General features: G+C 42.2%; 1 protein-coding gene across 2 annotated transcripts in view; it reads left to right on the top strand.

The window, feature by feature from the left end:
• Positions 1-854: 854 nt before the first annotated feature.
• Positions 855-13,457, top strand: part of Hsd17b13 (hydroxysteroid 17-beta dehydrogenase 13) — a 14,789-nt gene continuing 2,186 nt past the window's right edge. Inside the window, exons 1-6 of one of the 2 annotated variants that reach the window (XM_028773692.1) lie at positions 855-1,166; positions 5,908-6,015; positions 7,528-7,659; positions 9,594-9,700; positions 11,477-11,614; positions 12,954-13,070. In XM_028773692.1, the coding sequence (XP_028629525.1) occupies positions 957-1,166; positions 5,908-6,015; positions 7,528-7,659; positions 9,594-9,700; positions 11,477-11,614; positions 12,954-13,070 (812 nt within the window). In that variant the 5' untranslated portion in view covers positions 855-956. The remainder of the gene's footprint in view (positions 1,167-5,907; positions 6,016-7,527; positions 7,660-9,593; positions 9,701-11,476; positions 11,615-12,953; positions 13,071-13,457) is intronic. The other variant, XM_028773693.1, reaches the window with a different exon arrangement.

Genomic DNA, 13,457 nt, shown 5'->3' on the forward strand with positions numbered 1-13,457 from the left:
CACTAGGACTGTGTGTAATAGGTCACCTAGCCCACAGTATTTGTCACCACTGCCTAAGTGCTAAGACAGTGTCAGCACTTTTAAGTTGAGGTTTATAACATCTGGTCTTGTGATTTTTCTTCCCAGTGTTATGAAGAGAACTGACTGTTTTCTATAACCTGAATTCTCCTCAGCCTCAGCGGTTTCAGAGGAAAGTCGTAACTTTGACGCTGCACTTCCGTGAATACATGAGTTGACTAGTTAAGCTTTGTTGACCCATATTTTAGCTTCCTCATTTTAATGTGTGTGTTTGTATGTACATGTCTGTATATGTGTGTGTATTTGTGTGTATGTGAGCATGTATGTATATGTGTGTCTATGTATGTGTGGCTATGTGGCTATGTGTGTATGTGAGTATGTATGTGTCTTTGTGTGTCTCTCCCTGCTTGTGTGTATGTGTGTGTGGAGTTGGCTATCTCCCTCCACTATGGATTTGGGGAGCAGACTCAGGTGATAGGCTTGCATAGCAAGCAATTTTGACTGCTAAGCCATCTCACTAATCCCTTAAAGTTTCTCTAATATAATGTTTCCACCATGATTAAATATGAATGCACACACACACACACACACACACACACACACACACACGCTCAAATGATAACAGACCATTAGCTGATGCAATACTTCCAGAATAACTTTGAGAGGTGAAGTCTTGTGTTGAAACATGGTACACAAGTGCTTTTCAGATAATCGGGTCCAAAGGGCACATCCCTGCTGGGTTCCCTGACCTATGCTGTGCTTGTGTTTGAAACTGGCATCATTTCAAAAACCAAAGGTGTATTTGATGTGTCAGGGGACACAGTCAAAGTCTGCCTCTTCTCCAGCAGTCCATAATATCTGACAGGGCTCTCTGTGGAGCTCTGCTCAGACACGTCTATTGGGAGAACAGACCCCAAGGGAGAGGGCAGTGCAGAGTCATGAACCTGGTCCTGGAGCTTCTCCTGCTGGTAGGCATCATCATCTACTCCTACCTGGAGTCACTGGTAAAGTTCTTCATTCCCCGGAGAAGGAAATCTGTGGCCGGACAAACTGTTCTCATCACAGGGGCCGGACACGGAATAGGCAGGCTGACTGCTTACGAATTTGCAAAGCGAAAAAGCAGGTTGGTCCTGTGGGATATTAATAAGGTAATAATACATGTTTCTGACAATCTTTTAAAGTCACAAAATAATAAGGCATATGTTTCTCTAATTACCTGACTTAATGCTGGCTTTTCTTTGTGTTTTCCTTTTCAAAGTTTTAATAAACTCCTGGAGGCTTTCTAGATCCCTTCGACAGGTGAACTAGATGGAACCAATGCACTGGAGAACTAAGGTTGGGGGGGTTGTTTGTTGTTTTGTTTGTTTGTTTGTTTGTTTCTACCATGGTGTACAACTTGATAACAAGAGATGCAGGAGTCAGGAAGCTTCCCAGCTGCTGTAGTTAGGCAAGCCACATAACTTACTTCAACTTTACTTTAAAAAAAAAAATCTCTACAATTGGGATAAGATCTCAGAGGGAGACAAAACATCCAGGTAACTATTGCCAGCAACCAAATTGGCCAACATACAATTTATTAAAGCTAGGGATGACTTTATGCTTTCAGATTTTTATTTATCAGATAGTCATTTGTCCCTTTCTGCTATAGAAACTGAAACTGGGGTTTAGTCCATGCCAGGCAAGCACTCTACCACCGAGCCACAGCTACAGCTCAAAGTTTTACACATTTGAAGGATTCTCAAGATAAAAACCACATAAAGAACTTACAGTAGAAACCCATGGTACCTTCACTCACACTCCAGCAATCCTAAAATATTTATATCTGACCTTTAGCAGAAAAAAAAAAAAAGACTTGCCGGGTCCTTAGCAAGAAGAGTAAATAAAGAGAGCAATACTCTAAGTGATTAACGTGGCCTGTCACTTGTGCAGCATCACATATGGTAATGGATACATAGGCTGGGCCATTTATGAAGCTGTTGCCCTCCTGTATATTTATAAATGCTGTTAACTACCCTTAAGTCTGAAGGCATTGACGTCTTGTGTCACTTTCTCCTAAATGTGCACATTCCCACAAGGCAGTGAAAATATGTGCCACAAGAAACTGTCTCTGGGATTGTAATCTTTGAAGAACTGGACTGGGGATACGCCCCGGTGGTACAGCAATTATCTAGCTCATACAAGCTAGATATTAGATCCAGCTGTGGCTGGGTTTGAGTCCCAGCACTACAAGGAAATCAAAAACAAATTTCTGGACTGACATGTACCAGATACAGCGGCTCAGACTGGAGAAACGTGGGGTGTTTGTTTGTTTGTTTGTTTGCTAAGAAGCAGTTTCCAAAGGGGTTTGGCTTGGCTTCAGGTAACTTTTTTATGTTCTTTGCCATCTGCAGTTAGCACTCAGTTTTCCCGGCCTTCAGAATGTTCGTGAATATAAGGCACTAAATTCCCTTTGGTTCATTTTGAGCAGCGAAGAATCCCAAGATGCAGAAACTAAAGAGAGGCAGATACAGGCATTTGTGGGCAAGATGAGCTAATATGGTACATGGAGATGGTTCTGAGATTAGCAAATCCCGCAGAGGTCCCAGGCAGTCTTCTTGGAGTTGAGAAAACTGAGTCTGCTATTCTCAGACCCTTGTAAAAAATATAAACAAGAATACATCATGAAGAGGCTTCATGGATCTTTCAGATCACCTCCCAAGTGTGCGTGGTGGGAAGACATCAATACTTAACTTAGTATACTTCCTTTAATTTGAAAATCTTCAGACACAGAAACAGTAAAGCTAGAAAGAGATCACATTAAAGATGACTTCCACTTTTGGGAGTGGCGGGGGAGGGGGGACTGAAAACTGAGTAACTCATCTTGTAAATTCTCTTTGAAGTCTTGGATTTCATGATTAAGCATTTAAGACATCAAATGATTGGCTGTAAAGCTGCAAGTGTAACTCTGGTTTCCCTGTTCACAGAGGGGCCAGCTAGCGTTCCATCAAAGCTGGCTCCTTTTCCTTATAGGTGAAAAGCAAGACCACAGAGAAGCCCCTGGCTTTAAAAACAGTGATACAGAGGCATGAAATACAGCTGTTAGGGAGGGAGGGGGGGTCTGCAGGAAGGTAACGGGGAATAAAATAATAAGAGCATACACATGTATGCAAGGAACGAAAAGCAAATTTAAGAACGCAATGACACCTCTCGGTCTTGGTGCCATCTTCCTTGAGACTCCTGCGCCATAAGAGTGAAGTGGCAGAAGAAGAGAAGGCGCAGGCTGAAGCGCAAGAGAAGAAAGATGAGGCAGAGGTCCAAGTAGAACCCAGCTTGTGCACTCACAAAGCCTGCGGGAGCAGAAGTGGGGGATGCCGAAGGCTCGGGACAGTGGGAACAAGCTGTTGGGACTGTATGCTGCTGTCAGTACTAAGTCTCTGTAGACCTGGAATGTCAACCTCACCAAGATCACCTGGGAAAATGACTGCCTTTCTTACAACCAAAACCAGTCCCACTGGCCCTCTGCCCCGGACCTCTGGCATTCTGGACTAGTTCTGCTCTCTCTTGTGACCGAGTGTAACTCTTGTCCAATAAACCCTCTTGCTGTCAGCTGAAGAATAAAAAAAAAAAAAAAAAAAAGAACACAATGACAAAATAGAAAAATTGTGGGCCCAGCCTAGGTGTGCACCCATAGATGTGGATTAGAACACACACACATACACAGAGGAAGGACATCGTTCAGTCTGTTGGAAGAGTGAGATCATTCTGTTTGCAAGATAATGGGCGAAACTTGACGTCAGGTTAGGTAAAAAGGAGCCAGACTCACAAAGAGAAGGATATGGTGGGGGGGTGGGGGGGGACACGCAGCGGGGGGGGGGGGGGGAGGATTATGAGGGCATGGTCACTCTGCTCTGGTCATAGCACTGGAGGAACTAAGACAAGTTAGATGCCAGCCCTGGCTACAGGTAGAATTATTAAGAGACCAAAGAGAGTAGGAGAAGACAGCAAGCATGGGCTCTGTCATGCCTCGTGTGGGGGAATGCCATCATGGAACATACTAGTTTGTACATTAATAAAAAGGACACAGGGATTAGCAATGCACAGAGACGTTGATATCCCAGAAGGTGCTTCCTGTGCAAAGGTAACAAAGAGCTACATTCTGCTGTGCTCCAGATTAATTATAAAACTGGACTGTTTGCAAGTTACTCGCATCTATTACTCAGACTCCATACTGGGTTTCACTGTAAGCTGTCATAGGCACGTATATTCTGATCATATTCACTGTTCTCCGTCGTTATCTCTGGTCCCCTCCCACTCTTGCTGATCCCCTTTCTCACTGTCCTCTTGTACTTTCATGTCTTTCCTACGTGTGTAAACTGATGAGTTTAGTTAGTTTTGCTAACTTGAGCTTAGATGAGGGCTTATTACAGGAGTACGGACAGCTTGCTGGTGGTTGTGCTACTGAAGAAAATAACACTGTCATATTGTTTCTTCTTCAGTCAAATCCTTTGTTTGATTCTCTGGTTACTGCCTCTCTCTACAGCTCTCAAGTCTGTATGAGACTTGTGAGGAGGGCAGCTGGGCCAGCTGGCAGTAAGCAGCCTTCATTAGTGGAAATGAAGCCAACATTAGCAGAAAACTCTCCTGCCCAGACCACAGCTCAATTTCACAGCCCCATGAAGACTATGGCTCTATGCGGCAGCCCACCCCAAATCTATGTGAAGGGACAGGTGGTTTTGTAGTGACACCCTAATTCTCCTTAAAGTCTGTTCTTTGAGACTTCTATCATTGCTTTGTGGTTTAGCCAAGGCAGGGAAATGCAAAGGGGATTAAGGGAGGCAACCAGGGTAAGCCAAACCCACCATCCACTCAGGGACAGCTGACATGATTGCTATCCCAGCATGCTTCCTGGGCATCCTCACTCTTCATCACAGAGAAATGGGGACAACAGTGAGAGGAAAAACTTGATTTTCAAAAACAATTTGAACCACATAATATTCCCTATAAAATCAGTAAGTGTCAAAACTTGGAAAGAATCCAAATTTTCGTGAAATGTAGGTCAAAAAAAAAAAAAGCCAAGTGTGGTGACTCACACCTGTAATTCCAACATTCAGGATGTTGAGGCAGGATTGGCTTGAGTTGTCGACCCACTTGGGGTACACATAGTAAGGAAGGGATAGAGAATAACAACTGGTCTAAAACAACATGAGAGAACACACACACACACACACACCACATTAGGACAATCTTAGGTAAGAGGCCTCTGAATTTAGGCTAAAAATAAGCTGTCTCCATGTCTTGGAGGACTTGTGTGTAATTCTCACCTTAGTGGGAACTCAACCATTGGTTCTTGGCCTTTCCCTCCCCTAAAGCTCCAAAAGAATAAATACCCAGTTAAGACTGTCATGTGTAGTAACAGTTTCCCTGTGGAAGCTTTTCTCGGATACGATTCTCTCCTTGCACCAGGAGAGTGAATCCAAGTTGCTAGTAGGAGCCATCTAGAGTCACCGCTGGACTGCTGCTCAGCACCTTACTGCCCGCAACGGGTATTGCTCTGCAACTGTGTGCCAGCTGGAACAAGTGGACCAGTCTTCCTTTTGTCCTCCATGCTCAGACTTCTTCCCTGCCGCTGTGAGGCGCGGCATCTTCCAGGACTTATGGGATGCCTTTCATGCTAAGACAGAGTCTAGACAAATCACCTACAGGCACGCCCAGCAGGCCAAGATGAGAAACTGCAAAAGCCTTAACCGGAAGGGTTTGTTTCTCCTTGCCTCCGCAGCTGCTTTGGCAGTATAATTAGTCAATGTAATTAGATATTGAGTTCACGTTAGGAGACTTATTGGACAAGGATTTTAAAGTATTTTAAAGAGCCTGATCTTTTCTCTAATTTGCCTTCCCCCTCCTCTGCCCTAGCGTGGTGTTGAGGAAACAGCGGCCAAATGCAGGAAGCTGGGAGCAATTGTGCACGTGTTTGTGGTGGACTGCAGCAACCGGGCAGAGATTTACAGCTCTGTGGATCAGGTGAGAACCGGGATGCAGGTGTCTGCATATAACCGTACGCATCAGCTAACTTTGAGCTGGGAAACAAAAAGATTGTCTGGGGCTACTTGACTTCCGGTAAACGTCAGCTGCTCAGTCAAGTTGCTGTGTGACAGAAGGAGAACAAATATAGAACTTTCTTGATATTAATATCCACTCATCTCTGGCCTCTGTCACTGTTTCATATTCAGAATCAAATCTGCAGTGACCAAAAAGTTTGGCCCAGAGGGAACGAAAGATGAATTATCAGCAGAAAATTTGATCTCTTTTCTAACTTTTTTAAAATTAGATTTTGTTCTGCTTTTTCTTTAACTTATCTCGTCTCTGACATTTTATTGGTTTGTGTATAGTCTAGTCTTTTATGAAAAACATAGTTAATGACTTTTTAAACATTTTTTTTATTTACTGCATGGGTGTGTGCGTCTGTGTATGCATGGAGTGGGGGTTACACACACCCCACAATGTGTATGTGGAATTCAGATGACAACTGTTGAAAGTAGGTCTCTCCTTCCATGATGTGGATCCTGGAATTGTTAGGTCTGGAAAAAAAAAAAAAGCTTTTACCCACTGAGCCATCCCCTCACCCACTATACCCATTATTTTAAAAAGTAAACACTGGGTACTTACAAAAACCTCAACCCTCTGATAAGCTACTGCCTTCTTTAATCTGATTTAATTTTTTAAAGTCCCATTATCCTCACTACAGATAAGCAAATAAAAACTTGGAAGGTTTGGGCCAGATGAAGATCACGTGACCAGTGGGTAGCAAAACTAAGATTAATTACTTAACACTTTAAAAATATTTCATCAGAACATAAGTATTATTTACCAGCACAAACATTAATTCTTGTTTTTTTAAGCTCATAAACTTTCACACTGCCTATTACATACTGGGCACAGAATTGAAGGTTTTAGCCAAAACAGTTTAGAGTTCCCTCATGATAGGTCACTTCTTGTCACTCAACTGGTTCGTTCACATCTGAACTCTGAGACCTCATGTACTGGAATAACAGAAGCCTAGATTGCATTGTGACCAGGCTAGCTGTCGCCAAAGCCAGTGAGCACAGACAGAAACTGCATCTTAAAGCTGTTCTTTATTCTCAGAAGACGGGTTGATATCTTAGATATCTGTCTTCCGTGTCATCTCAGCCAGTGACCTGTGATGTCTGTGCATCTCCTGTTATCATCCCTTGGACCACTCCCTCATTTTGTGTTATTGGGCTCAGGCATTTTTTGGAGTTGAATTGGCCTAGTTTGTGCTGGCATCCACCTTAGACTCCTTGGGCTAGGGGTAGGGTATGAAGTGGTTAGCTCAGAGCACAGTGTGGAATTGCTAAACTATAAATAGTGTGTATGCTCTGGTTCCTTTTTACGTGGTGGAGAGTGTATCCTTATAATATAGAATATAAAAACACCTCTATCCATCTGTCCTCTATCAATATGAGCTTTGTGAGAATGACCTACCCTGTATGTGCATTCTCTACATTTTAAAAGGTAAAGAAAGAAGTAGGTGACATCGAGATCGTGGTAAACAACGCTGGGGCAATATACCCAGCAGATCTTCTTAGTGCCAAGGATGAGGAGATCACCAAGACCTTTGAGGTCAACATTCTAGGACATTTTTGGGTGAGTAAGTCAGAAACATTTCTGTGTGTATGTGTGTGTCTGACATCTCTTCAATACAAGAAACTCATTGAGTTCATAATATTGGTGGGAGGTGAAGTTTTTTTTAAGACTTGTTTATCTTTATTTTATGTATGTGAGTGCCACTGTAGCTGTCTTCAGACACACCAGAAGAGGGCATCAGATCACATTACAGATGGTTGTGAGCCACCATGTGGTTGCTGGGAATTGAACTCAGGACCTCTGGAAGAGCAGGCAGTGCTCTTAACCACTGAACAATCTCTCCAGCCCTGCTTTTTGTTTTGTTTTGTTTTGTTTTGTTTTGTTTTGTTTTGTTTAAGTCAAGAATCTTGTAAAGTATTTGAGTAGAAGAGCCACAGGTCTCTGGCAGCACGGTTCAGAGTTCAAGAGGACACAGGACACCCCAAAGAGAGAGCCATTTGGGTTTTTTGTCAAACAAAATCTAATATAGGGCCTGGCATATACCAGGTCTACAAATATATATATATTTGTAAAGGTTTGCTGAGATTTCTTCTGTACATCTTTCCAATATTTTAGAGGAAATGTATGTTGCATACATCTGTCTGTGTCTTCCTTTCATAGGTGTTTAGAGCTGAAAGGACATAGAATAACTACTCAGATGTGTGCAGAAGTTGGGGATACTTTGGGTTAGGCTCTAAGATAAGTAGACATTTTGACATAACATAGTCATCTACAAAGTTCTTGCCTGAGAAATTCACAATCAAGCTACCAAAAGGGGGAAGAATCTCAAAATGTTTTATGTCAATTCACAAGTTTGCATTGGTCTGTATTCATAGCTAATCTCAGTTATAAGCAGCCTGTGGAATGAACAAGCCTGCTAGATCAGTGGAATTCTGGAGCATAAAGAGATGAGTTAGATTTCTTACTATTGGTTGTTTGTGAGAAACTGAAGTATCCTTCTCAACCCTCTGGAGGGAGCATTTATATGAATTAGTGCTGCAGGGCTTGATAATTACTATAGCACCTGGAGAAAACCTAGATTTCAAGAGCGTTCGTCAGTCCCTCATGGCCTGGCTAACATGCCAGTCATATGACACAGAGACCCTGTATTTTAGTTATCTAATAATTAATGGGAAATTATAGCTATGTCACAAAATATATCAAAAGGTAGAGGTTTAGAGAGCCAGGAACTCTCATCACCTCCACACAGATCTGCAGGCAGGGCTGGCAGGGGGATTGGCTTGGCAATCTGGGCTCTAGGAATTTACATAGAATTTGAGGAGTGAGTCTGTAAAATTCTTATAAAATGTTCTGATATTTTGCACTGTACAGTGAGGCTTTATTTGGAAACAAAAAAATCTTTTGTTTCCCATAATGTATCCTATAACGTATAGTGTTACAAGAAAGAGATTTGAGTCTGCTCTCTATGCATGGTGGCTGTGGGCCAGGATAGAACTTCAACTGCTTTGTTGTGAGTACAGATTCCCATTCTTCAAACTGGGCCCAAGAATTTGTAAAACTGTAAATCATCCTTCAATTCCTGCATCTGTGGATCTCTCTCTTGACAGTATCTCTCAGAGCTCAGCAGCACCGGGTTTGCCTTCTATGCACAAAGCCCTCCTGGGTTAATCCCTAGCACTGTGAAAAATAACAATGTTGATTATGTGGCAAATCCAGGAAGGAACTAGCAATTTCATTCCTCCAGAAGGGAAGAAGGGGCAGCAAGCTAGCACAGATCCTCAGCACGATCTAGGGAACACTCTGAGTACTGCCCGGAACCATCACGGTTACTCTCCCTTTCTGTCTGTGTGAAAGGAACCTCAGAGTCTTGCAAGTGTGTGATTTCCAATGCCTCCTCTTCCAGTTAGGTAGAGGCATTGGAAATGAAGCTGCCTGGCCTGGAATCAGCCTAATACCCATGTCATTGTTTCTTTCCTTTTCACTTGGACCTTAAGATCATAAAAGCGCTCCTTCCATCCATGCTGAGAAGAAACTCTGGCCACATTGTCACAGTGGCTTCAGTGTGCGGCCATGGAGTGATTCCTTATCTCATCCCATATTGGTAGGTATTGCATGCTCACAGCACTGTGCATTTCTGCTTATTAGTTTGGAGATTATTTATAGGAAATTATTATAGGGATTATTATAATTAATGTATTTATGTGTTTATAAATATAATTTTATAAATATATATTTATAAATGTATTCATATATTATATAATTAAATAATTATAGGGATTATTATAGGAATTAATTATAGAGAATAATTAGGGATTATTAGTCTTCAGGCCTCAGTGCCCACAACTTGGTAATTTGGAAATAGGCAATTTACATAATACATTAGGATAATTTTTAAATGACTTCTAAAACAAGGACACTGGCTCTAATTTTATTTAGAATGTTTTAGGGTTCTGAGAACTCCCCCATAGAGTATGTTTCCATTATATCCTAGAATGAGTAGATGTTGAGACAAGAAACACAGTGGAAAGCAAAGTGCCCAAAGGCTAACACAGCACAGAGGCGTAGGGTTGCCTATGTGCATTCATGTGGGACAGAAGAAAATGGAGAAGCTCTGCCTTCCCAGGAGATACACACACTGCACACCGTGTCCTGGGGACACAGATACACTCGACCTCTGCAGCACATCCCTGTGAAGTCTGCTTTTGGCATCTTGTTTCCATACTTCTGCTATACAAGATAATCTCAGAAACAATTTTACCAAGATCTGTGGATGTAGCAGATGCATGTATTATTTCTTTACAGGCATATTCAAAGCTAAACTTGGTCATAGACCAAACAATCTCTCACACTATACATGGTCACAGGTGAGTCAAATTTCAATGTAGTTCAGGTTTTCATTACATACACACGTACACACATACATGGGGCGGGGGTGAAAAGGAGAAAGAGACAGAGATAACTTCTAACACTCTCACACTCTCACACTAAATATGGTCACAGATGAGTTAAATTTCAATGTACTTCAGGTTTCCATTGTACACACACAGAGTAGAGGGAGACAGAGAGAGAGGGGGGGGAGAGAGAGAGAGAGAAAGAGAGAGGCTAACACTGATACATTTCTTGTCACCTGGACAAAAACTACAATTAAAACTTGTATAGATCCTTGTAGATAATAAGTTACCATCCATATGCTAATTTATTGAATACCCCAAGACAACCTTATATTTTGTTATCTACATTTTATAATCCAAAAAACAAAAAAATCAAAAGGTTACAAACACAACCCTACCAACACCATCAGGAGCCCTTTCACTCTAAATATTCATAATGACATTAGGAAACCAATGAGGCTTCTGACGCCAAGAGAGAAACATCAACCCACTAATCAAGAGAGGAGAAATGAGCACAGTCCCACAAAACTTTGCCAATGTTTGTTTCATAGAGTTTTAAGTATCTTTTTCTGACTCACATTTTTAAAGATAAAAACTAATAAAACCTGATTAAGAAGCCTTTGGAAGGTTGACTGGACCATAGAAAAGGTCACATATACAGTGGAAAGCATTAAGCCCATCTGTAAAGTGGTCCTTTTGCTATCTTTGCTAGTTAGAAATTAGAAACAGGGGCTTGGGGGTTAGCAATGGTTGACTACATGCTCACCATGTGTCAATCTCTGAGTTCAATCCCCAGCACCCCAAAAGATAAAAGAGACAGGTATTGTGCATGTTCAGAATTGTGCTTAATACATAAGAAAATAAAACTGAATGATCATTTGCCCTCTCAGAAAAACTAGAGTAGCAGGTTGGGACAAACGAAGCTGTTTTCTCACAGGCAGCAGAGACTGTCCCCACTTCTTTGCTGATGGCTTATTTTCTCACAGCTCCAGCAAGTTCGCTGCTGTGGGCTTCCACAGAGCACTGACTGCAGAACTCGACACCTTGGGGAAAACTGGTATCAAAACCTCATGTCTCTGCCCTGTGTTCGTGAATACTGGCTTCACCAAAAACCCGAGTACAAGGTGAGATGGAAAGCAGCGGTTCTAACCTTTAAGCTGGAGCCCTCCCAGAGGATGGAGCCTTGAGTCAGTCATAGGAACTTAACAAGTGCATCACACTCATTTAAGTAAATCCAGTGGCACTATCTCAACCCCTAGTTACTTTCCTATGTAGGACAGTGGGGCCCATTAAAATCCTGGCAAGTGCTCAGCGTGGGGTCTGATGCGCTTTGTCAGGAATACCATCTACCCAGGGGAAGATGCTATGAAAAGTAAGAACATGGTTAGGTTGGCCACAAGCCGGGAGCAATCATAGCTGCAGACATGGCAAAGCCCAGGGCTCAGGACCCTGAATCTTCCCTCCCCACTGAGGCAGACATTGAGGTACTCATGTCAGATGTGGCTCTAAGGCTGGATTGAAGACTCCATTGCAAAATTAGGAAGGGAAGAGACAGAGCCAGGATAATCTAGAAAGTATTGATTTGTCCTGTTGCATGATGGGTTTGCTAGTCTGCATCACAGGCTCCTCAATCACACATGAGTCTTTGGAAACCACAGACGATCTCATGAGATTCAATTCCAACACCCACACAACCATGCCTAGGCATGCTAACCTTGGTGTGACACCTAAAATCCATTTTTATGCTTTGATTTTTCTCTTGTCTTCATTAATGGTCAAGACTCCAACACTGGACAAAGGTTATAAGCATTTCTCAATGACACACGTGTGCGACCTTTGAATCAAGAAATGCCAACTACCAGTTGTAGTAGAGCACTCCTTATACAAACCTTAAATTCCCATAAAACTGCAAGAGAAGCAAATCCTAAGTACTAAGCACCTCAAAGCAATTCAACTCTATGGATACCCACACATGACAGGAAGTGTACTCAGACATAAAGGATTCTCTTAACACCCAACAGGCGTGGGAAATCTGGTGTTTCCTTCCTGGGCCCTGAGTGATGCTATGCACGCCATTTTGTTCCCTGGCTCCTCGGTCCTTCCCCACCTTGTACCTTGTTGTGATTTAATTATTTTGACCTGGTGAGGTAACAGACAGACCGACTGGACCCAAGAGCATAAGAACGTGATAACAAGATGTCCGTGTGGGATGTGTGAAGGGGGAAAGGTGACATTCACGCAGGGAAGCCTGGAACATTTTAAATCCTAATTCTAAATTTGATGAAGAGACAGGATAATTTCCTTCGTTTGTTAATTTAAAACAATATAAATTGAGAGGCTGGGCTTTTTTCCTCAATGGCAGACTACATGCTTAGTATGTGTAAAAGTTCTGGGTTCAATTCCAGCATCCAAAGGAAGAAACGAAATGTAAATGGAGATAAACTCTTTCCCCCTTTCCTTCAGGTTGTGGCCTGTATTAGAGCCAGATGAAGTTGCAAGGAGTCTGATAGATGGAATACTTACCAACAAGAAAATGATCTTCGTTCCATCCTATATCAATATCTCTCTGATACTGGAAAAGTAAGTGCAGTGCAAAACTCTGAATCCCTCAAACACAAATAGAAATGTTAGTATGGAAACTCCCCACAGCCTCAGTGAAAATTATGTTTTCCATGTCACCACCTCACTCTTGATCCCTTGATTCTCCGGTGCCCTTTGTGCAATACATCTACCATCTCAGCCCAGATTTTGTTCAAGTCTATTCAACTGAAGGAAAGATAGTTTTAAAAGTACAGGGTATGGGGATATCATACAGGCTCTGTGTGTGTATTCATGTGTATGTGGGTGATATAGATGTGGTGCTTGTGGAGGCTAGAGGCAAACCTCTCAGGAACCAACTAGGATTTCTGATTTGGGTTTATTCCTTTCCTTTCCTTTCCTTTCCTTTCCTTTCCTTTCCTTTCCTTT

This window comes from Grammomys surdaster, unplaced genomic scaffold (assembly GCF_004785775.1).
Source record: "Grammomys surdaster isolate TR1022 unplaced genomic scaffold, NIH_TR_1.0 233, whole genome shotgun sequence".
Classification (NCBI taxonomy): domain Eukaryota; kingdom Metazoa; phylum Chordata; class Mammalia; order Rodentia; family Muridae; genus Grammomys; species Grammomys surdaster.